The 26,880-nt window shown below is 36.2% G+C and overlaps 1 protein-coding gene across 1 annotated transcript; it reads right to left on the reverse strand.

Annotated features, from left to right (window-relative positions):
• Nucleotides 1–1,881: 1,881 nt before the first annotated feature.
• On the reverse strand, nucleotides 1,882–17,982 carry LOC113236821. The gene is made up of 8 exons (XM_026473018.1): nucleotides 17,890–17,982; nucleotides 17,473–17,618; nucleotides 14,544–14,609; nucleotides 11,386–11,462; nucleotides 11,021–11,274; nucleotides 4,180–4,459; nucleotides 2,102–2,753; nucleotides 1,882–2,019 (listed from the first exon to the last, which is right to left on the reverse strand). The coding sequence occupies exons 6-8, from the start codon at nucleotides 4,188–4,190 to the stop codon at nucleotides 1,984–1,986; spliced, it is 699 nt and encodes a 232-aa protein (XP_026328803.1). The 5' UTR covers nucleotides 4,191–4,459; nucleotides 11,021–11,274; nucleotides 11,386–11,462; nucleotides 14,544–14,609; nucleotides 17,473–17,618; nucleotides 17,890–17,982; the 3' UTR covers nucleotides 1,882–1,983.
• Nucleotides 17,983–26,880: the final 8,898 nt, after the last annotated feature.

Raw genomic sequence — 26,880 nt, forward strand, 5'->3', positions numbered from 1 at the left:
ATCCTCAACGTAGGGTTCGTCAGAACGACACAAATATAAATCAGTCACATAAAAATTAATAATTGCAATTCGCCAAACTTAGCCATTTTTATCTATTATTACAATGAAAAAGGACCGCTCTGAATCTTAGCTGGTTCAAACGTCCTCACAACACTGGCAGCATTACCGCGCCAAATGGCCAAATTTGTTACACCAAGTAACTTCCAGAGCGTGGATCACAGCCTCTACCTGTAAACCGACGACCCAATCCCCATATAAAAAAATAAATAACGCCTTAAGAACTAAGCGGGTGAGTTTCTTGTCAACGAAATTTAAAGTTTTCGATTTGATTAAATTAAATATCGGACAGAACCATTAGTAGGGAAATAGGCTTCTGCTTCTTCTTCTATAAACATAATTACTGAACTAAGTACTTACGTTTTCCTCGGACCCACATTTTTGGCTCTCACAACACATGGCTATAATAACGTATCTCTGAATGTCTTTGTATTTCTGTTTAATTAAGCAAGTCATGTTGAAACATTTCCAAGCGGCTCGGATCATTCCGATAAAGGTCAGCAAACATGCTATCTGGGCGAGCCAGTACAAGGTACCATGAGGTGGTCGGTAAGTACCTTTCGCCCGAGCAGTTCGTTCTTCTATTCGGTATCGTCTCTCCTGTTCTTCAGCCGCTTGTGCTATTTCCTTTTGGCGCTGTTTTTCTCGCATGACTTTAGCAATCTTTGCGGACTTTGAGTTGAAGGTCTTAGAATTTACTGCAACACTCGCGAGCACATTCGTCAATGATTCCCCTGTTTCGACCCTGTGTGCTATTTCATGTATTAAATTCTTAACGGCAAATTCCCTCGCTTTTTTAATGTGTGATTCTTCTCTTTTTCGCTTTATTTCTAATTCACGTTTCTCTAGAAGTTCTTGCCGCTTTACTTCAGTTTCAATTTGTACTATCTCCTGCTCATCTCTCCGTCTCTGTTCTTCGGCTACTGTATCTAACCCCTCTTGCAATATGGCTGGGCAGGGCACACAACTTTCTGGACATGGTGCACACGGTCCACTGTAAATAAAATCCGACAAGATTAATACATACACGGGTGTTATATAAAAATGTCACTCAAGATTCAGAAACGATTAGACAACGAATTGTATCTATCTTTAGATCGTCTTACCTTGTCTCCATTGCTTGTTTATCTAACTCCTTTGCTCGCTTGCTTAGCTTGATTGTTTAAATCTTTTGTTGGTGGTTTAAATCCTTTGCATGCTGGTCTATAGTGTTTTGCAATTCTGTTTGATGCAATACGCTCTGTTCTGGACACGCTACATTCACCGGTCTGCTGAAAATACAGTCCGACAAGGTAAATATGACTGAAGTGTACATTTGTGAGTCATTATTATCAAGAATGCCAAAATAATTATTAGATATTTAAGTGTAACGTTCATAGGGTTTCTTGTCGGACTGCATCTTGCATTAAAGTCTCAACTTTCATTTCCTTTGATCACAAATTCATAAAAATAAATAGGTTTACTTTAAACAATATTGGCTTTACGAGTTATTGCTACACTAGACGTAATACTTAAGTCAATACAGGGGATAGTGTTTATGCATTAATGTTTTAGTATAGGTACCCCAAAAAGGGTCTACGTAGACCTAAAGGACAGAGTAGGCAAGTAAATTATTTGTTAATAAGGTAGCTATCGCAAGGTAGGTAACGAATTTACCAAAAGACAAGATTTCAGCAACAGTCCTATTCCTACTTAAACTGTTTGATTTTTTTTAATTTAGGCAAATGAAAACATTTATGTTTCTAAGCACAAAAATGAAACTAATATAAGTAAATACTATTACTTATATATTTCTTTATTTATTCAGCATTATATTACGTATAAAATATTATATATTCTGTTGAGCTGTTTCGAAATGCACTATTATCAAAAATCATCCTGTTCCCAAAATGAATGTGACAATCAAGAATCCATTTGAAATATTTTCTATTCTTCTATTTCATCCACAGACCACTCTCCGTTCTGAGAATAAAACAAAAACAAGCATTTATTTCTGAATATGTGTAAACAAACAAGTTACTCACGAAAAGCAAATTAAACTTACTTTCTTCGTAACAAAAACATGAGGACGATCCGGTAACCTACATTTGTACGCAGGTTTGGGTTTACGTCTTTCCATCTCATTGCAAAACGCTGTCGTAATGTACTTTGAAATCGCCTTCGCTTTCATTTTAATAACACAAGTCATGTTAAAGAATGTGTACAAATAAGTACTTATCCCGATAAACAGCAAGGCGCTTCCTATTAATGGTAGATAGTATTCGGGGCCGCGTGACGCGGCTAATGCCGCGGCCTCTTCACGTTCTTTTTTTTCTTTTTGTTCTGTCTTTATTTTCTCTCTCAATGCCTCTTTAGCAGCTGTCACTTGCGTTCTTTTTTTTCTTTCTTTCTGTGTCACTTTCGCGGCAACTATAACCTCGTTCTTAAGACTAACTCCAACATTTTCGAGAACTACAGTCACAGATTCACCACGCGCGACTCTCTCTGCTATTTCAGTTCTCAACAATGTCCTTGCTTCATGTCTTCTTATATCTCGTTCTAATCTCTTCTCTTTTCGCATCTGCCTTTGCTCTATTTTTCGACGGATCGTCTCTTCATCTTCCTCACGTGTCACATTTTCTCCTAGATATCCTTTTGCAGCATTTGTAGAGATGCAGGTGCAGTCTTCACCGGCTAGTTTTTGAGTTTTTACAGCGCTGAAATACAGCCCGACAAGTTAAAACGTATACATTAAAATTTTTAATCGAAAAAAAAACATTTGTACGGTTCCTTGTCGGACTGCATGTTAATAAAAATTTTAAAAAAAAGTTGCTCAGACGTAGATCTTCGGATGGTTTAGCCCCAGACTTTAGCCGCCATTAAATTTCATTGATTTTATCGACCAATTATGAATAACGTTTTCTAACATTGGACATACCTATTTACGATTTAAAAATAAATCCACAATATTGATCGTATCCAAAATAGTTGTTACAGAAAAGTAACGAAATTATTTTATTTCTTTATAAAAAGATAGATTAAAAAAACTTCGTTAAATTTCATGTTTATCGAGACAATGCACACGAATTGAACTCAATTATGGCAGCTAAAAGTGACCAAATATCTTGAATTATACTTATAACATGACTCCTAGTAAACCATAAAGTGATAAACAAAACAAATAACGAAATTTAACATATGTATACACATAAGTAAAGTCCTATGTAATCGAAAATATCGTATCGACCTTAGAATAATAACGCATAGAAACCTAGTCCGCACACGCTAAGGGAGGCAAATTGAAGCGCTCCCACGAGCGGGCGGGCCGTCAGTGCTCAAGGTCAACTTGCACCGCGAACAGCTCAAGAATTTTAGCTAAAAATGACGAAATGTGCGGTAAATGAGTGTAAAAAAACGTCAGATAAACATAAAATAGATATTAACATCACATTCCACAAGGAAGTAACGCGTTTCAACTTGTATTTTTATATAAATATTCACTAAAACCGAAAATTAACCTACTACTAAAACTAGCCTACATGAATTTGATTTTTGCCTCACTTGTGACAGTTCGTTTGATATGAAACTGAATGATTTCTATGCGTTATTATTCTAAGGTATCGACCATTTCGAATACAAGCAAAAAAGATATCATCGGCTAAATTTGATAACTTCGGAACTTCGTTTTTGAACGAAATCACTTTTTTACTTTTCAAGCACAATATCGGGCAATTGAAGCTTAAACTATACTTCGAACATCGTATCGTTTCATTTAGTTGTAAAATGATGGTATAATCGTAGATTGTTACATAATTATGTCTAGTAATTATGTTTTTTGTGACTACTGAAAAGTTGACATTAATGGAGGTTACGAAGTTTTCGACGACATGTAATTTAACAGCTATAAGAAGCAAATATTTTTTATGATACGAAAAACGCAAAGTCCACTGTGGTTGCTAATAACGGAGTGAGAGGTCGTCTCAAAAGTTGGAAATTACTAGATATATACTCAGCACTTGATCTCCGATAAACTTAAGAACTCATGTTTTACGGTAGAGGTTTGGTGGGAATTCATAAGAGTGTATAGGAATAAACAACGTAGAATTACTTCTACAAGCTGATCAGAATGTTGTTGACACTCACCAGTCGCACATGTTGTGATCTTGTGGCCCGTCAGATATTTATGGCAATTCTCTACAGGCCCATTCCTGTCAATTTTATTAGCTGAAGAGATTACGTAAAGGTGCACTGAAAATTTCCTTTATTTTGTCATGTTATTTGTGTTTAAATCCTCAATTAAAGGAATAATCACTACGGTTTTCCAGATTCAGATTTTGACGTCATCTTTCATTGCTTAATCATGTTGACAGCTAGTTTTTTCTTATCTGGTTTGCTGCTTATGTTAGCTTGCGTATATAAGACCCTACAAGGAAAAGATGTTAATGTTACAGAATTAAGTTACAGTTACTATTTTCAATCATCCATTCAACTGTGTACATTAAGTACATAGGGGAGAGCGGGTACAAAAGTAACAAACGCTGTGTAGAAATCCGATGGCCGAAATGACGCGCGATGCGTTAGCATCTAATAGTCTGTGGACGCGCGCGATCGTTGTATGTAGTGTTGCGTAACTTAGCGACTCCGTCGCTAGATTGACCAACATTTTGACAATAAAAGCGACATTTTGTTTCTACTTAGCAACAACAAATGTTTGGCGACTTTTTTGATGCCTTTTTAATTAGTTAGGTTTCGTCTATTAACATTTAATATGATTTCATCTTATCTCATATTTTCTACTCAATGGTAGGATTGCATTATGATGATATCAACTTTACTATTTGTTAAGTCAATTGTAATTAGATTATCGGTAGCATGTTATAAAATTAAATGATTATTGTGCAACACATTCAGTTTTGAGGTACTGGCATATGTAACAACAAAAACGTAATTGAGTACAAACTGACACATATTACGAACGTGCACCAGATGACACATATTACGTTTGCTGTAACTGCGATTCTGATTAGAAATGTGAATCTCAATAAGTTGATCTCATGAATGCTTAAAGAGTAAACTATTGTTGGAGAAGAGGAAGTTATTATATGTTTTTTGTTTTTCTTGAAAAGAAATATTTTATTTCGTTTTTTTATCTCGTAAATAAAAAAAATGATTTAATCATGCCTTTCATTTTCATTGTACATAATGATATTGCACAGGACGATAATAGTGGTACTTTCGACACGTACCGTCTTACTTTCGTCCTGTAACAACTGTAAATTTTTTTGCAGCTTTGTAAGAAACCATGTTTTTTGTTAGAAACCATGATATATTAAATAAAATTATAATATACATTTGTAAAGTATAGACGTAACTTGTAAAGGGTTATATTAATTTTATCGAAAACATGATTAATGGCCAGAAATAAAATAAAAAATACAAGGTGCATTGACTTACAATTATATGGACGTCGGGTCCGCGCTAAAAAGTGTCCGCACTTGTAAGGCGCTAAAATCGTATACAGAGCGCGACACTCCGCTTTAGTCTTCATTTGTTCGACTGACAGCGCGATACTGCGATGACATTACAATTTAAATTTCGAATAGGTTGACTTGGGACATTTTTTTCGTGGTTTTTGTATTAGACCCGTCGTCCATTTATTTGTAAGTCAATGACAAGGTGTTAATTTTGTGCCCGGTCCCCCTTACTATGTTCTAAGTTGCGTATGGATACTTGTCTGTATCATATCGGATGTTCCTAACTCTTACCTTCTAACTTATGTATATTTATATATTTTATTTTATTTATTTAGGACAACCTACAAGTCATACACTTAATACATACAATTTTGATTATACAATTCAAATGGAATAATGCTAAAGTGTTGACTCAAAGGTTGCAACTACATGCAACACAGTCAAACACAGTTAATTATTTATATACATAATATATACAGCTATTCTCAATTTTTTTTTTATAACATGTAGCACAATATATATTTCAAATAGCAAATATAGAAAGATATCATAAACATTACAAATAGGAAGAAAGTAAGATGTTTACAAAGATAAATAAAAATTACTTATGCAACTGCATACTTATACTGCAATACTAAATATATATTATACTGCATTACAAATAAGGCTTGAAGTACCATGGTTATACCGTACAGCTGCCTGGTAATAGGTTGGTGATACACCAAATATATCCACAAACTCACTGCAATCGTTGTACAGTCTGCATAGTCTAGATATAGGAGAGTGAAGCCACAATATAGTATTGCATCTAGGTAGATGCTTGATTGCGTATCGCGGGTATCATGAGGATACCTTAAGTGAAATCATCCTCGATAATTGGGGACAATTAATTTTGGCTGTTATCAATTTATTCAGGAAGATAAGATCACGAACGTCCCATTGTCTAGTCAGAGATACCATGTTTAATCTACTAAGTCGATCGGCATACGAATACCTATACAATATTTATGTATATTTACTTAGTTTTTATATAATAAATGTGTAATGTGGCATACAACAGAGGATACATACAGTATGTACCATTCCCTTAGGACTTCAGTAGCGGTAGAACGCCTTGTGAAAGAGTTCGTCCAAGGATGTACTGCCACCTTAATTATTTCTGCCGCCAAACAGTAATGTAAGCATTACTGCGTTCCGGTTTTGAAGGGTAACGGTGCTGGTGAAGTTACAAGGGACTTGTCAACTTATGTCTCAGGGTGACGGGCGCAGTGGCAGTGCCCCCTGAGATCTTTGCGGTTTAAACTGTCACTTGATGTCATTGACTTACAAATAAATGGACGACGGGTCTAATACAAAAACCACGAAAAAAATGTCCCAAGTCAACTTATTCGAAATTTAAATTGTAATGTCATCGCAGTATCGCGCTGTCAGTCGAACAAATGAAGACTAAAGCGGAGTTTGGCGCTCTGTATACGATTTTAGCGCCTTACAAGTGCGGACACTTTTTAGCGCGGACCCGACGTCCATATAATTGTAAGTCAATGCTTGATGTCATAAAAAAAAACTCAGCTGACGCTGAAACAGGGTCGCCTGAAAATCAGTGTCTCGACCGAGATAGACTTATAGATTATAAGTCGTATCCTTTTCCTCTTTTTGCGCCACTAGGCACACTTACTAACTTAAAATTATTCAGTCACTTGTTGTTTTACACTTAAGTACTAGATTTAAGTGTGTGTCTGTGTCTGTATACTGTGTATACGGACTTGTACTGTGGAGCAACTTAATAGTTTTAGAAAGTGCGTAGGTTCAGAAGAAGGGTATTCGGGCGATTTTAACTGCCTCTGTGGCCGAACGGTTACCATGCCGGACTGCCACGCAGAGGTTTCAGGTTCAATTCCCGGGCCGGGAGAAATATTTGTATGTCCTACATTTATTTCTCTCGTGAGTTTGGATATCATTTGTGGTTGTCTATGTGTGTGACCATGGCACCCGCGACACAGGGTTTCCCTAGTGCGGGGCTACATTGTGTGTGCGTTGTCATTATTATTATTATCTGTGGTGCGTGATTCGACGAGAGCTGTAAACCGTTGCTCAAAAAACTAAACACCTACTGCCTGTGCCATTCATGTACACACGCCAGCACATAAAGCTACACATTGACGTATCTTGTTCCGTTGCACTGGAGGCGATTTTCGAACAAAAATGTGTAGTCTGATGTGCCGTTGTCCATGCATTAGAGATATCTATGTATTTGTCAAAACTTATCCTCAATATTTCAAAACACGTGGTGAAATTATTCAAAAAATTTGTCATAATTATTAAAATTATGAATCGTTTGTATCAATCTCGTTGCCATAAAGTATATATAAGAAACACTGTTACAATATGTGTATATTTATTTTCAATAATTTACCAAATGAGATGAAATTGTTACAAGGACATACTGTTATTACAATGAGCAAAATGGCTTTTGGGACATTGCTTCTAAAGCAATAATGAATATTTAGAATTTTCAAATATAAATTTATATTAATAAATGCAATACACACACAGCAGAGACCGAACAGGAAAGCCTATCAACATGTGCACATCTGCTTGCAGCTTGAATACAATGTACCTAATTTTAATTAAGACCTTTATCATTACTGTATTCCGGCAAATAAACGTATTCTATTCTCTAGTGACCAATGGCGAGGCGTCAATATATGTCGTTTCCCACCGGCTGTTTGCAGAAAAATTTTCACGTTTTACTAGTAATTCACTAAATTATGTGCTCAATTTTATGTGTAGAATAACTTAACCTGTAAAATGAAGTGTAGGTACTGGTACTTGGTACTTGGTACTTGGTGTAACGGGCTGGTGTCCGCAACTCGACGTCAAGGCGCCTATTTTGCGTGTGGTGGGTGCAGGGTTCTACTCGTGCCACCCAAGCTCCTCCAGGAATCTCAGCAGCCTCCTCGGTTTGCTGAAGACTTCGGGGAGTGACCTTGGCACTCCAAGGTACTTTGCCCTGTAGTTGGCCACGCCGGAGCACTGTAGTAGGATGTGCGCAGCCGTTTCCCCCCTCCTCCATGCACGCTCTGCATAGAGGGCTCTCTGTGATACCTAAATTGAAAAGGTGTTTATTGTATGGACCATGACCTGTTAGGGCGGCAGTTAGATTGCGAAGCTCTTGCCTGTTGAGTTTAATTAATATTCGTGATAGACTGGCATTGAGCATTGGGAGTGCTTCCCTCGCCTGTCTACGAACCGTAAGGGTGGTCCATGTATTATTATATGAAGTTTTTGTACCTTTGTCACTATGGGTTCTGGTCCTACTGCGTCCGTCTCCGACCCTTTTCTGGCTAGTTCATCTGCTGCATCATTGCCACGTGAGCCGCTGTGTCCTTTAATCCACTGTAGAGTTAAGTGGTTTTGTATACATACCTCCATGAGTGCTTGATGGCATTCGTAAATGAGCCCTGAGTTTATGTCATAGCTGTTCAGTGCTTGAAGTACTGACATACTGTCAGAAAGTATTCGAATGGAGTGGTTCTTTACTCTTTCCGCTATGATTGCTTCTACCGCCAACTTGATGCCCATGCATTCAGCCTGGAATACTGTGTTGTGGTCACCAAGCGGTGTTGATATCCTGCTATTGAGGTCTTCTGAGAATACCCCAGTACCTGTTCCTGAATTTGTTTTAGATCCATCGGTGAAGACGCGGACCTCTCTGGGGTTCAATCCTTCATTTGGATCTTCAAACAATTGTATCTTGTATTTTTTGTCGAGGTACTGGTATCTTGTGTGCTAATAAATGTTCGATTAAGTGTCACCTAGGCGCCACTTTTTGTTAAGGCCTAGGTTTTTTGCTTTGCACCGAATTTAGTAACGACAATTTTCACGTCCCGCCACTGCTAGTGACTGAATTTAATGAATAAACATTTTTCTTTTCTTTCATATAATAAGTCATATAACTACCTCGATTATATTAGCCTTCACATAAAAAACCACTTTGAAGTCAGTCTATCCTTTTGGGGGATACGATGCCACAGACACATACAGGCCGACAAACGGTCAACACATACAAAGGCTTCATACTCGTAACTCCCCTTTTATACAGTACAGTAGATGATCGATTTAGTTGGTCGATACATGTAGATTGCGACAGATATTTAGGCAGATTTAATATGCTTGCTTATTGTACTCCTCGTGCGATCCTACATATTCTATATCGTGATCTTGTTGAATCTATAAAAAATTGCTGTGAGGGAACCTATGGTACTATCTACGTAACACATCTTAACAAAATTAAGTCACTCGAACATCGGGTATATAACCAGATATAGAGATGAAATTAGTACCATCCATCCCTGGCAACTCATTAGGCAAATGGGCCTTATATAAGTTTTAAATATCAACTCTCGTTTGCACTGAAATCACAAATTAGGAAGCTAAAATAGCACAGCGCCAACAACTGACCTGTATGTACGTCTCCGTATATTCCAAAAATATTCTGTACTTATTGTAATAAAGATAATATCTCTAACTATGGGAACTTTTGCATTCGGTGGTGTGGGGAAAAACAGCAAAACATCGTATTATAAAACAAACGAGATCACATTTCATCGATAATTATATTGAATATGTAATTTTTAAATTTTCATCCATTATAACAAAGCTCAAGTTAAATTGGTCCATTTAAAGGGAAACAATCGACGACACCCGTCAATTGTTTCGAATTCGGGCTGGCCAATCGGAGCGCAACTGTCACCGTAATGATTTGGCAGAATAGTTTTTACATTACATTAAATGACATTTTGTCTATATTTCTGGTTATATACTCGATGCACTCCAAATACTGTTCTTAGAGCTGTTAGCTGATAAAAAGGTGCGTAAGAAGTGTAAAGGAACGCAAAATTATTAGATAATTCCTGTTGAAAAAAAATGTTCGCTTTCTCAAATATTACAAAAATATTCAAGTCATGCATATAAAGCACCGAAAAATTATAATTATCCAACAAGACAAACAACGACAGGCAGCCATGAAACTTGTAAAACAAATAACGTATCTATAATTAACGTATCTATTCAATTACAGTCTTCCATCATACTTAGAAAATATTAAAGTAAGTAAAAAGTCTGTTAAAAATGTGTTAGTATTAAAAAAAATTGCTAGATATGATGTAGATAAATATTGAAAAACTATAATATTGGTAACTGAATGTAATGTTTATGTGACTGTAATATTAAGCATAGCAACCAAACTCTCCCGATAAGTTTGGGAGAACCTTATTTGTAAAAATGTCATTAAGAGGATAAACATTAACTAAAAAAAAAGGTTGGTATTAAAAATAATATGTAATACTTTGTATCTAATTACTATGTATTATTTAATAACAATAAAAGCAAAATTATAAACATCTCAAACAACAAACAGATTTTTTTATAATGTCGATATGTCGGCCAACACAATCAAGTAATCGTTGAAACTGTAGCATTAATAGTAAACAGAGTTGAAACAAACATACATCATGTTTGGCGGCGAATTTCAGTTATGGTCAACTACACGTTCTTACAAAATGGGCACGCGAGGTTACAGTTAAAAGGTTTGGTTCTGACAGATGCCCATTATATGGATGATATGTCAAACATGGCTACCACGGCCAAACCTATCAGTCGAAGTTTAGTCGTGTAATTTTGACGTTCTTCCAAACAAAGATGAAAATTTTGTCATGAACTTTCTCCCTTTTCTATGCCTGAAGCAATCCGCAACTCTTACCGTCTGCGAAAAATACTGAAGATAAGTCGATGGTGCCTAAATCAACAAAACTTTACACCACTCATCAGTATAGCAGCAAAACAAGCTTCACTCCGCAGTATTCGTTACACATACCTCCAAAAGGATTCGGAAAAGATTTTCTATTGGCATAAATTCGTTCGACATACTAGATTATGTACTCGCTTATGGTTCTGGAACGTCATAAAGAAAAGAACATTATGTAGGTTTTAGCGTTTGGTAACTATAAAATAAAGCACGAAACACAGAAAGCGGGTGCGAGTCGAGTCTCCCGACTCGACGGGGCGGGTCAAATCCGTGTATTTATATGGACGACAACACACCGAGCGCGTACACGGGACGGTCGCACGCACACAGAGAGCGGGTGCGAGTCGGGTAGGGAGCACGGCAGGTCAAATTTATGTGTTTATTTATTTAACTTTATTGACCACAACACATAATGGCACAAAAGGCGGACTTAATGCTAAAATCATTATCTACCAGTCAACCTTTGAGAAAAACTAAATTCACGATTGCAGCAAACTAAACAAAATATTAAATTAATAATGTATTAATAATATAATGTAATAAATATATAATCACCAACAAACCTAATGTATAAATATCTATATACATAATACCTATATACACCTATACCTATGTTTTATGCAATTCCATATGCGGAAATCAAAGTCATTTATATCTAACCCTAAACTATATGCTCACCATTGTTTTGACCCTACTAACAACCTGTGTAAATGTCCAGACATTGCTATTACTAACAAGATAAAGTATTTAGGTGTTATATTAGATGACATCCTATCCTTTAAACACCATATCGAAGCACTAAGCGCCCGACTCCGTAAGTTAATGTTTGTGTTTAAAAAACTGCGCGTTTCTGCTGATTTTAAAATAATCAGGCAAGTTTATTATGCATTATGCCAATCATTAATTACTTACTGCATTACATCATGGGGTGGTATAGCTAAAACTACTTTACTAATCATTGAAAGAGCCCAGCGAGCTGTCCTAAAGGTTTCTACCTACCGCCCTTTCCGTTACCCCACTGACCTTCTGTATAAGTCATGTAAAGTATTAACTGTAAGGCAATTATTCATTAAGTCCACAGTCCTCAAACAGCACGTATTGCTCCCATATATTACTGAAAACACTAATAAAAGACGAAAAGATATTGTCTGCCCCAAAATTATATCATCAAAACATACTTTTATTTCAAGATTTTTTGTGTTTCTTGGACCATTTTTGTACAATAAATTAAACGCTAAATATTCCATTTATAATTTCTGTTGCTTTAAGGTAAAGAAAATTCTCCAAGAAGCTCTTCAAAATATGTCCTATGAGGATACAGAGAATTTATTTATTATCGTAAATTAAATGTTGTCTTGTTTAAGTGTACATTTTTTATTTATTTTTTTTATTTTTTTAATGGCAATTTATTATTTAATTGTTTAATTTTATTTCATAAGATTCTCCTAAAAAGTATTTATAATATTAATAGTATCCACATTTATAATTAGTAGTACTTTTTACCTGAAATACAGGAATTTCCTAGTTCAGGTACATGTGTTATTTTTACATTAAATCGCATAAGTAGTCTTTAGTTTTCTCTGTACATTATGTTACTGAATAAACAATTTTATTTATTTATTTATTATTATTTATTTACCTATGTATTTATGGTGTACTTATATGGACGACAACACACTCATCGGCCCGGTGCGGTGTGTTGTCGTCCATATAAACGCACGGAATTAGGCCCGCCGCGGTCCCAACCTGACACTCACCCGCTCTCTGTGTGTTTCACGCTTAATTATGTAATTATTAGTAGTATTTATATAATTATAATGTATTTAATTGAATGGTGATAAGAAATAAAGTGTCAATCCACAAACACACGAGAATTGTAGCTTATCGTCTCGTTTACGTTTTAAAAACATTAACTAAGTGATTTGAAACCTCCAAATAATAAAAAAAATGTTAACATAATTCCAAGCCACAACCATGAAAATATCTTTAGGTGCCGTTTTCTCTAAACTATCATCATTTTGATTGACACCTTAATGCTTATCACCATCCAATTATACAGCAGGGAATTTTTAATTAAGCTTGTTTTCGTTAAGTAGGGGTTTAAGTTCTGCAATGACTGTAAACTGAAATGTCTATTAGCGACAAACCAATTTGCAATACTTACACGTAATTAATAGATTCAAGCCATACTTTGCGGAAGTTCATGTTAATAAAAATGGAAGTAAATTAATCGTGCAAAAGAGCTGCGCTTGTGTTGAATAATAATAATTAACTGAATGAAAAGATATTCAAGCGCAGCTATTGTACGATTAACCTTCACTGGGTTCGCGGAGTAGCAAATTAATTTACTTCCATTTTTATACTTACACGTGTTTTATGTTTTACCAGACCGTAATTTATGTCGATATTTTAGTCTGTCCTTATGAACAAAAAATTATCAAGAAGAGTGATATTAAGGCGGAGATTCATTCTGTTGCAACGGTTTTTGTAGAAACTCCAGCCTTATTTTTATACAAGCTAGTGCCCGTGACGACTAAAAATAAATAAATAACGTCCACGCTGATAGCCCCGCACTAGGAAGACCCTGTATCGCGTGTGCCATGGATGGCTTCCGTGGTCGAGTGGCTTGCACACCGGTTTTCATGGTGTCGCCATCTCTGAGGTCCCGGGTTCGATCCCCAGCCGGGTCAGTGTAGAAACTAACTTTTCTATATTGTCTCGGGTCTGGGCGTTTGTGGTACCGTCGTTGTTTCCGATTTCCATAAGTGCTTTAGCTACTTACTTTGGGATCAGAGCAACTTATGTGATGTTGTCTAATATTTATTTATTTATATATATGGACATACGCATAGACAACCACAAATTACAATCAAACTCACGAGAAAAATAAATGTAGACCATGCAAACATTTATCCCGGCTCGGAAATCGAACCCGTGACTTCTGCGTGCCAGACCAGAATGGTTACCGTTCGGCCACGGAGGCTGTCAGTAAGATTCATTTTAGAGACAATCTGTAGCCTATATCCTTCTCCTAGGTCTCATATATGTCTACACCAAAATTAATCAATATTGGTTTAGTTGGTTAAGCGTTAAAACGTAGCAGACAAGAGTTACTTTCGCATTTATAATATTAGTGTGGATTGTAAACAACCTTTAGATGTTTCTACTTCGATCTGTTTTTTTTTCGTAGAATAAAAAGAACACAGCAAAATAGGGATTATGCTAACCGTTTAGTCTTCTGGTGGTGGATCCTCTGGAAACTTCAACCTATCTCGCCGAATGCATGCCGAGCACTGGAAAACAAAAAAAAATCAACGCTATCAAACACTAAGAAAAATTCCTTCGATCCGGCTGGATTCGAACCAGAGCCCGCAAAGCAATCCTTGCTAAACGCTCTGCCAACTAAGTCACGGAACGAACCAGCAGATTTTACGAATTCGTCTATGTGCTTGTTGCAGACATTTTTTTTTGTTTTTAACATTGACTTACAAATAAATGGACGACGGGTCTAATACAAAAACCACGAAAAAATGTCCCAAGTCAACCTATTCGAAATTTAAATTGTAATGTCATCGCAGTATCGCGCTGTCAGTCGAACAAATGAAGACTAAAGCGGAGTTTGGCGCTCTGTATACGATTTTAGCGCCTTACAAGTGCGGACACTTTTTAGCGCGGACCCGACGTCCATATAATTGTAAGTCAATGGTTTTTAAGGAGTATTTTTGCTGTATTTTACTACCGTGAATATCATATTAGTAAAATATCGCGACATGCAATAAAAAAACTTAATTTCACATATCGCACTACTATTACAATAGTGTTGTACCTCATCATATGTGAAATTTAATATTATATCATTATTGAACCTAAAATTTGATTCTCTACACGGCAAAAAAACCGTCGTTAGAATATTATAAGAAACAATCAAAAGATATCTATTTAATTCAAAATGAGACACATTTCAGGTGAGATAGTTCTGGCCAAAATATTCCATATTCAAAAATATGAAATTATTTTTTCCATTTCATTTTTAAATATATTTTGGAAATTGTTTGTGTCTATAATAAACTATAACATATACATACATTTTAACGATTTTTTCATTGATTCTGAGAAAGTCCACTTTTTGAGTTAATACACTATAGTATTAACAGTGCGATATACCTACATAATGAATAGTAAATGTTTCATACAGTTCGTATTATTTTTTTTACGTTATTGTCAAAAGCACTTTTGAAATTTGCAGCCCATCAAGCACTTTTTGTAATGATGATTTTGTAGAATTACATTGAGGAGTGTAGTACCGTTGTAGATGTAAGGAAAAAAAGCGCTACTTTAAGGTTTGGTTTCAATTTTCTTCTGTGCAGGTTTCGTAGAATAGAACACTTATTTGGCGCTCCGGAAATTCGCCACTTTGTCAATTTTTGTCGTGGTGCCCTTTGTTTTATTATTTCTTTGTAATTCGCACCTATTAGGTACAGTCAACAGCACATCAAGCTATACGCACTCCCCAGCGAATAATATGGTAACCGATAATTGTAAATTTTACAGGTAACATAGAAAACTACTTTTTGTGTAAATCTCAGCTCGGGTGCATCGTAGGATAGTTATTTCTATATCAAAACAAAGCTAATTTTTTAAAGTTTACTTTTTTTATGATATTTTGTATTAGTTTTACTAAATAAAGTTATTGATGAAAATTATATTACTGAAATTGCAGGCCGAAAGTATAGTATGTAACGCATCATTACCATATTATTCGCGTGTAAACCCGACGATTTCGTAGTCAGTATTAATGCATTACCGTATTTTCATTGAAATATGGTGTCAAAAAAGGTAACGGTAATATGATATTACTACTTTATTCGGATGAAATCAAGCGATAGCGTATACAGGAATAGTACATTACAGCAATGTTCGTTGATGTATGGTATCAAAGAATGAACAGTAATGTAATTATGCAAATACATTCTATATGAAAATAAAAATAGCACACGAATATAGTTGTTTTAATGTGTTTCTTACGCGAATAAAATGGTTATGATCACTTAGGGAAAAAATTAACGATTGCATAATCTGTACTAACTTATGGTATTATTCGTGTAAAAAGGATGTTTAGATATTAAGGGAATAATATTATTATGTTCATTACGGGCCAATGAAATTAATGTACTTTTATAAGTATCCATAGAAATATTAATAAGAAAACAAAATTACAAGGTCTAATTAACACTCTAAACAGAGATATACAATAAAATGAAAACTACCGCAGCAGCATATTACCATATTATTCGGTGGGAAGGGCGTAGTCTTTTGTTCGAATATCGTCTCCAGTGCAACGGAAGAGAATCCGTCAATCTGTAGCTTGACGTGCTGCCATCAGTACGTATGGTATTGATAGGTATGGCGTTTAACGTTTTACGTATTCATTGACGATATGTCCAGTGCGGGACATATAGCGAAAGAAAAAGTCCTAAAATATTAGTCGTGACACGACGAAGTTATCAAAATTTACCACGCGACATCCTGACACGACGAAATTGACAAATCTACCAAGCGACGCCATGACACGACGAAGTTAACAAAATTTACCACGCGACGTCGTGACACGACGAAATTGTCAAATCTACCACGCGACGCCGTGACACGACGAAATTATCAAAATTTACCACGCGACGTCGTGACACGACGAAATTGTCAAGTCTACCTCGCGACGCCGTGACAGATAAATTGGACGTAGTTAACAAAAAGGATCCAGTCACTTTCGAGATATGGCAGTTTGAAGTTTAAAAATATTTCTCACTCTTGTTTTAATTTTCAAAACTTATAATGTCATGTAACTCCAGACATATATATTTATGTTTGTATATTGGATTTTTTGCTGATGTAAGAGGTTAGACTTTAGGAACCGTTTGGTACATATTATAACTCATTTTTTGTTAATATTGTGGATTGCATCCTTTTTGCTAACCACGGCCAATTATCTCTTCGATTAATTTTACCGTAGTTATTCGAAGGTTTAAGATCGGTTAGAGCGTTTAAGTTGTAGCAGTTAACAAACATACGCACTTATACGCGTTACACACGTCGTTACATTGTAGTTAGTTTCGCAGTTGCCCTATAAAAATATACTTCAATAGAACAAAGGGTGCTAACCGGCTTCTCTTTACTTTTGCCTTTTCTCATGAACCAGTAAACAAATGCGATAGCCCCCACGGCAGCCGTTACTCCAATAGCTTTGTACACACCATCATTGCCACCGACATTCGTGTTGCTAGGCATTGTCGTTTATTCTGCAACAGCTTTAAATATCCGAGTTATAATGCCTATATAGAACTAGACACCATTTCCTGACACCCTTAAATTACGACTCAAGAACGCAATTCATCGCGTGCGTTTCGAAAGAATGTATATAATATATGAGAATGAATGACGAAATAAACATTATTTACTGGCAGTTAAATAATTCTTTCATAATTTAAATTTTCCCAATAATAACATAGATTATTACAAGAAAATACTTGCATATATCTGTCCTGTACAAGAATTCTTCTCGAACTTGGAAAGACTTACGAGGAAACGCATATCGAACAAATGATTGTTGATAAAATCAGGGACTGATTCTTGATAAAATCCGTGTAAATTTTGCGTTTGTTTTCTGGCTGTCCATTATTTGTTTTCCTAATAACAAAAACATAGTTGTAACTCAGCGGTTGCTTCATTTCATTTGATATTTATTGTGAAATAAAAGTTATGATGTCATGGTACTTCGTTATAGTGCTATTTCTTGATTTCATCCATATTATGTTGCTATTGTGCACATTTACATGCAAATGTATTATAGAGCCAAAGATACATGTCAATTAATGACAAAGCAAATCAAATGCAAAAATCAAAGATAATGAATATAATACAAATCTTAGAGGATGGAAAAAATAAAAAACAAATACTTTCAAAAAAGATGACACTTTTGTCATTTTGCCATCACTTACATCATGTAGTATTAGAGTTTTTTAATAGCAGTAGAGCGCCTTGTGAAAGAATTCGTCTAGGGAAGTACTTTACCTATTTCTGCCGCCAAGCAGTAATATGAGAGAGAATGGAAAAAAATAAAGGAAAGGAGCTACCCTACCAACGGAATAAACGTGGCTACCTAAACCAAAATTGTGCACCACAAATAGCGGATTTCTTAGTGTTGTATCATAGTCATTGATAAGTCAATATCGACATGCAAATATTATGGCTTGAATGTTGAGACTGTTTTTATGTTTGTAATTTGTATAGTTTACTATAATCAAGGTGTGATTAAAAAGTTTAATGAAAGCATATCAATATTTCATTTGGGAATGTTTTATGCCATGTGGGAATGTCCGAGAAATTTCATATGAGATTTAGAATTTATTAGTTTGCATTTATATATGCTCAAATATTACGAAAAGTGAATTTGCAGAGAAAAAATGTAATTTGAGAGTATGTTAAAGAAAGAGAGAGTTTTGTAATATAAGTCTGGAGATCTCTACGCATTTCGAATCTCAAGATTGATATTAGAAAGGAATTATATAAAGGGATATCCAGATTTAGATTACATTTTTTTCTCTTTTTTTAATGTACTCTCAAACTTCATTTTTTTCTGTACAAGTTCACTTTTCGTAATATGTGAGCATTTATAAATGCAAAATAATAACTTCAAAATCTCATATGACATTTCCGAATATTCCCATATTTATGACATAAAACATTCCCAAATGGAATATTGATATACATTAATTAAACTTTTATTAATCATACTTTGATTACAGGAAACTATACAAATATACGCTTTGTTTTTGGTTTGTTTGAAAAAACAAATATACGCGATTTAAATCCGGAAAAATAGTTTCATTCCTATGTATAACAATCGCGAAAACCTAAGAACTCGATATATACAAATTACAAACATAAACAACATTCAAGCCATACATTTGCATGTCGATATTGACTTATCTATGATTACGGTACAACAATAAAACCGCCATATGTGTGGTACAATTTTGGTTTAGGCAAGTACGTTTATTCCGTAGATAGGGCAGCTTCTTTCCTTTATTTTTTTCCATCCTCTATGGAAATTACAGACTTATAGGAGTTGTCAATTTGTCTCAGGTGACGAGCGCAGTGGGAATGCCCCTCAGATCTTTGCGATTTAAAAGACTCTAAAATTGAACTTCGACACACGCTACTCCGACAATAAGTTACATCGACATGATTTAGAGTTGCCCGAAACGTACCTGTGACACTAGAACACTATTATATCCCCAATCCAACTCCAAATTTTTTCACAATTCTTTAACTGTAAGTGCAACTCGTATGTGGAATAAACTACCTGCTTACATTCGTGACAGTCCATCAGTGGCATCTTTCAAATACAAATTAAAAGAGCACTTCCTATCGAACGCATTATAGTTAATCGGTAAGTAAATCTGTTATTATAATATATTTATATTCTGCTTATGTATGTATTTATGTATATAAAGTTCACGTATGTGTATATATCTGTCGTATGTATATTATAAATGATGATGATATACATACGCCAGATATAATATAATAGGGGTTAAAGTATGAAATTGCCGATTTGTACTGAAAATCTAAATTGTTTATTTTTTAAATTTTTAACAAATTTATTTAATCAAAATAGTTGCCATTATTATCTATACGTTGCTGCCATCTAATGGGAAGGTTATTAATGCCTTTGCGCTAGAACTCCGACGATCTAGACTGCACAAACTGTGTGAAAGCATTTTGTACTGCCTCCTGGGAAGAAAACTTCTTGTCACGTAGATAATTGTCCAAATCACGAAAAAAATGGTAGTCCGTTGGAGCAAGGTCTGGTGAATACGGAGGATGACGAATGGTTTCTAACTGCAGTTCCTGAAGGGTCAAAATGGTTTCTCGTGCTTTGTGAGGTCTCGCGTTGTCGTGGAGCAATAATGGTGAAGATCGATTCATGAGTCGGGGCTGTTTTACTGCTAGTTTTGTCAACATGGTTCGGAGTTCGGCACAATAGACATCTGCCGTTATTGCTTGACCAGATCGGAGAAAACTATAGTGAATAACACCATGCTGAGACCACCAAACAGTTACCATTACCTTTTTATTGGTAAGTTTTGCTTTAGGACACTGTTGTGGCATTTGACCTGGGGTCAGCCATTGCATTTTTCTTTTCCGGTTATCATAAAGAATCCACTTTTCATCACATGTTACAATTCGATCCAATATTCCTTCATTTCTGTACCGGTTCAACAAGGCAACACAAGTTTCAACACGCGTTTCTTTCTGCAGATCAGTCAAATCATGAGGCACCCATTTTTCGTATTTTTTTATTTTATTGATTTGACGCAAGCGAGTCAATATTGTGGGTAAGGTAACGTTAAACCATGCCGCTAATTCCTGGGTAGTTTGACTAGGATCGGCTTCCACTATCTCTCTTAATTCATCGTTATTCACCTGTGTGGGCGGTCTTCCTCGTGGCTCGTTCTTTAAGTCGAAATTTCCATCACGAAAGCGTTTAAACCAAAATCGCACGGTGCGTTCATTAGTAGACCCCTCTCCAAACGCAGCATTGATATTGCGGGCTGTTTCTGCCGCGTTAGTTCCGCGTCGGAACTCGTATTCAAAAATCACTCGAATTTTCGCAGTATCCATCTTTCTTGTCTAAATTGAATAACAAAAACAATTGAAAGTCGATATTCAAATGTTTCAAATTTAAAAAAAAAAATCACAGAAACCATTTGAAAAAAGTTTCATTCGAAAACCTCAAACCATGAAGATTCTATGAAAATTCAAAGAACCTATTGCAATAAAACGGCAATTTCATACTTTAACCCCTAATATATTATTCACATTAAAATTTTAATTTTGTGGTACAATAATTAGTCCCGCAGACTTCATTTTTGCACCACGGCTAGGGTTGGCTGGAAGAGATCTCTTACAGAGATAAACTCACCTTTGTATATGTCCGTCGTAACGTGTGTTTTATGTGTCTTTTCTTTGTAGAATAAAGAATATATATAAAAAAATCGCTTAAACTTTTCTATCTATTCTATATCATTATATTCTATTTCACTACATATTTATTTATTGTTTAACATCAACAACAACAACAACATCTTCAACATAACATGTTATCAGTTATACGTTGAATTATTATTTAAATAATTGGAAAGTTAAACTAACTGTATGAATTTCGTCCAACAAGTTCAACTTTTTGAAAAGTTGTACCTAGTTGAACTAATTGGAATATTTGTGTCCGATTAGTTCCACTGACTGAACTTACAGTTGAACTTAGCGGAATAGATAGTATTTTTCATGTTTATTAACTGATACAGTTTGAGAAGGGTGCTAACAAAAAGAGTCAAGAAATCACATTCCCCGCGCACACAATGCCTGTAAGAGTTTTGTATAAATCACATACAATAAGCTACCGTGATGAGATGAGAGGTTATTTTATTTTCCATGCCAGGAATTGACCCACAGCATAGAACAATAAATACAATAGAAGTGCCTAGTGAGCGTGGAACATGCGCCACCAGTGCGCGGAATTGCGCATACTTGTGTCCAGTGCGCGGAGTTCCGCATACTTGTTGTCAGTCCGCCATTTTCGCTTAATAGTTATATTCGTGTCAATTATCAAAACCAGGAAATAAACTGTCTATTTTGCTACTTTGGAGTGCAAATATTATCGTTGTGGTGTTTCATATCATCGTTAATAATAGATTTTCTGTTATCAGAAACGAAAATAAACCTTATGGTGTTGCAATATAGTCGACTTTTTTTTGAAGAACCTTAATCGTACGTCGTCTTTCAACTATTGCTGCTAGATAGCAGTACATTGAATGAAACTTCAATATAAAATCAAAACGTAACTTGCAATAATAGATACTGAACTTTCCACGAAATGCCTACAGAGTAACAGTCCAGAATTGATTACATCTTTAAATTAGAAACTACAGTCAATCATTACCAAGGTTTTTTATTAGTGTCTAACAATAGTAATCGAGGCTTTACGTTCTTCCATTGTTTTTTCTTCCATGACCAGGATTCGAGTAATATGAGTGAGTTCCTCGCAAACGTTCGACTTTCTAAGTATTATCAACATATATAATTAATATAAACAGATATCAATAAATAACCTTACATTTAATAGAAACAGTCCAGTTCACAACAAGTTGGTAAGCTTATAGTTACTATAGAATTATAGGATACAAAGAATCCATATGACGGCTGTCATCCCACGAAACATTTGGACCGGGGTACTTCGCAGCCGTCTCCGCTTGACTTTGACGACGACGGCTGATTGCCCATGTCGGATGGCCGTCTCATGAAAAAGAAGTATGCAACTGCAATCCCCGCAACTATCGTTACGCCTATAAGTGCAGTTTTCAAAGTATCGTCATTACTACTCATCGTAATTTTACAGCAGCTTTTATTTATTTAAAAACAGCAATATTGGACAATAATTTGCACAGTCAGTCAAACTGCAACAAAATAAATCAGGTTTTATCAAGGAGCCTCCTGCGTGGAACGATATGCCATGGCAAATAATGCCATACACGTCACTGTGGTAGCGGCAGGGTGACATCGTGGGATGGTAGAGGAACCGTCAAGTCGAAATTGTTAGGACCGTCTCGATATTGGTTTCTAAAAATGCAATAAACTGGCAATATTTCCTTTTTTATATTTTTCTACGATAAATAATATTTTAAGAAATAAGCTTAAAAAAACATTGCAGAAACCATATTTATGTTGCAAAAACGAGCCATTCGTTCTGTGTATCCTTAAGGTCCTCGGGTTTCTCTCAGTGAAAAGTTTAAGGAGACTGGTATCATGACTGTGGCATCATAGTAACATTTATACTGAAATATTTTGTATGCCCGTAAAAATATACATAATTTCGTTAGAATAAAGATACCACGAATTCGTTTCACTAAGGTAAACAATTCTCTTATGGGGAACTGTAGACGATTTTACAATAAGATTCCGGAGCATGATTAAGATTACCATTTCCTAAGTTTAAAACTTACATTACAAGTATTTTAGTTGAAAAGTCATATTACAAAATTGTAGACTACGTATTAGATTAAGATGTATGGAAAGACAACGTGAGTCTAGATTCCAATCAAATATTATTCAAAATGTATTCTATAGCATTTAAGTTTATTTGAAAAGAGCAATCCCTTGAATTTTGAGAGTCTGGCATTTTGCGAATCTAGTATTTTGCAAATCTGGCAATTTGCGAATCTGGTATTTTGCGTATCTGACATTCTGCGAATCTGGCAAATCTCCTTTTTAACCGACTTCAAAAACGGAGGAGGTATGTTTTTCTTGTAAGTATGTATGTTACGCGATAACTCATTTATGAACCGAATTTGATTATTCTTTTTTTGTTGGAAAGAGGGTACCTCGCTAGAGGTCCTATTTAAACTTGAAGAAAAAACTCCACTAACAAACTAGATGATGAATCCGGTTTCTCGCACTTTCCAGTAACCGATTTCAATTAAACTTGGCAAATAGATGTAATTCCACGAACTTTTGAGGTCGAATTTTTTAGTGCTCTGTACTGAGATAATTTCTGACACTTTTTGAATGTCAGTGACTGTTCTGAATTTTATTTAAATTTTTGTGTTCTTTGTCCAGCAGCGGGATACATCAGGCTAAATTGTGATTTTGTGCTCTTTGTCAAAACGACTTACAGAACAAATATATTGTTTTCATCGTCACGACAACTCGTGTTATTTTTATATTTTTTTGGTAAATTTTGTAGAATAGAAAAGACTCCAGTCTTTACATCTGCTATGGCAACAACACAGTCTCATATTTTTCTACATAAGTTTTGTTCATAGTGCCCCACCCTTACAACCTCTTCATTATGCGGGAACGACACTATGACCTGTGCGAGTGAGGGAGCAATCTGGGACCATCTAAGTCAGGTCCTAAGGCTGATTACATATGGTGACAGGGCGGCGGCGTTTTAATGCCGCCGCGGCGCCGCCGCAGGACTCGTGGCCTCACACCGCAGCACTAGCGGCGAGACCGCAGCTCATGCGGCGTGATCATTGATCACCAGTCACAGTACAGAATGGACGCCACCGCTGTGATGCTACTTATTGCTCTTCGTCGTCGTAAAAAGCAGAAGAAAAGAACAATTTGGATCCATCCATTTATATCTACAAGGAAAATTAACGGCAATTTTTATACTGATCACGAAAACTTGAGGAGATGTCCTGATAAATTCCGAAAATATTTCCGTTGAGTATTAATATACACGACGAGCTATTCTATTATGTCGCATACACGCCGGCTTGCAGCACAGTGATACAAATATGAGGGAATGTTTGTAAATTCTGGAATGTTCATTCTGATTGCAAAAATATTCATCTTTGACTAAAACGCGCGCGACGTCCGTCCGCTCCGTGTGTAAATGACCAACTGAAATCGTACATCAGTAGAGGATTACGGCAACACTCGCCGCCACCGGCGCGGTGTGAAGATTCGCCGCCGCGGCTGCGGTGTGTGTATGAAAGTGTGTATATAAAAGCACGGGCGACTACAGCGGCGGCGCCGCAGCGACAGCGGTGTCGGTGTTTTTGTGGCGTCATGTGTTACCAGCCTAACTCCAGATCAGCCAGTTTGCACGGACTTCATCCTGTCCTCTGTAAATGCCTTAGGCAACAACACACTGCCCCATATCTTTCTACATTAATTTTGATTAGACCCTTAGAGTATACGAGAAGGGCACTATGACCTGGTGTGCATCTAAATCAGGTCGTAACCCCAGATCAGCCCATTTGAACGGACTTCATACGGTTCTTTGTAAGGCTAGTGTCTTAGGTGAGACGCCCCGGATGCACGTACAGCATCCTCCCTATTTTCCAGATAGGTACCGGAGCTGGAGGCACTCTCACTTGCCGTCGCCGAATGAACGGCGTCTCTCCAGTTCCCAAATTCCTACGCGGTTGGAGGAACCGGAGAATGTCTAGCTCATCCTCTATTAGCTCTCCGGGCTAGTGCCGGAGATGCTGTCGAGTCCTGCGACAATGTGCGGACATAACTAACAACTTAAAGAGCATCTCTCTCCTCTTTGTCTCAAAAGTGTCCTCGCTATTAGGCCCTCGTGTAGACCGTTACTAAGACGCGCTAAGTGCGCGCGGGACGAACGCCCCGGCCACATGCTACCAGGTTGGATGAACGTGTTCATCCCTGCAGCTAACCACAAACCCCGGCGAGTCCATATCCAAGTCCAAGTCCGCCAGAAACGCCCGTGAAGACGTATCACTGGCGGAGGGCTCGGCCCGGTCGCCCACCGTACTCTGGTCTTACCGGGGAGCACGTAGCGTCCCCGGAACTCCCTATCTCTCAGGTTGGTAGATAGAGACAGGCAACATCACAGTACAGCCTTTAGCAATATTGAAATGGGCTTCGACGTATTGCTATCGACCTTTATCAAATAGAAAAAAGGCGGCGGACATAATACTTACGTTTTGCAGTCGCTCTTGCAAAAGCTCTTGTCATTGATTATTTAAATTTACTCCCAATACAATGCCAATGATGACAAAACCTCCGACTCTAAAAGACTAAATACCTACCAGTAATTTCCTTTGTTCTTGTAAGAAAATTTTAAGATTATAGGTACTTCTATACCCAGAAAGATGTTTTCTTGATTATAGCCGTGTGATGTTTGCGTTTCTGTTTTGTACATTTTAATCGTCCGTTTCAATTGCCCGTAAGTCACATAATTAATTTTCGCCGAACAAGTAACTGTAATTATTTTAAGGGTAATTAGATATTTTATGAGCAATTATAATATCGGTAAATATTTTTTGCAATTGTTTTAAATTAATCCATCTTGTCGTTGATTGGATGACAGTTACAATGGCAGAGATCTCCTGAGATTTTTCTTTAACATTTTTAGCAGTTTCATCCATAGACAGAATCATAGACCATGCCAGCTATGCTTACAATAAAAATTCTTGTATTCTTATAATTATTAATACAAAGATCGAACACTTAGAAAAAATTCCTACTATCCGGCCGGATTCGAACCGACGTCTTCTAGTAAACCGTACCAGACGCTATGCCAACTAAGCCACGGAACGAACCAGCGGACCTTACGAATTTTTCTATGTGCTTGTTGTATTATCTTTGTATTTGGTTTTACAACGACTTTTAGCCGTAGCGCCTTCTATGAGAAGTCTATGAAATTATTTCGTCACCCAGATAGATCTTTACAGCTATCAGCCCCGGCTAGAGATGTCGCTATTCACGGTGTTTAAATTTTGATTGAATTGATATTCAATTATTTTTTATGTGAAATTACAATTGGAATTGGTGGTGGAAAGAAGATGTGGAAAGCTTAAGCTTGTTTAATTAACCTAGATAAACGCAAATAAATGGATTTGTAAAGTACTTGAGTTTTTCTTTTATTGACAGATTTCAAAGATAACAAACAAACAGGTTGTACTTGTCACAGTAACCCCTTTTTTAACATCTCTCAACAGAGACCTATTTGTTCTGAAATCCTCTTAATGC

This window comes from Hyposmocoma kahamanoa, unplaced genomic scaffold, assembly GCF_003589595.1.
Source record: "Hyposmocoma kahamanoa isolate Upper Pololo Valley unplaced genomic scaffold, ASM358959v1 92, whole genome shotgun sequence".
Lineage (NCBI taxonomy): Eukaryota > Metazoa > Arthropoda > Insecta > Lepidoptera > Cosmopterigidae > Hyposmocoma > Hyposmocoma kahamanoa.

Bases quoted from the DNA above. Each gene is read 5' to 3' on its own strand.
- LOC113236821 (XM_026473018.1), bottom strand. The intron at 2,020-2,101 runs GTAAGTTTAATT...TTTTATTCTCAG, and splicing joins ATGTTTTTGTTACGAAGAAA to AACGGAGAGTGGTCTGTGGA.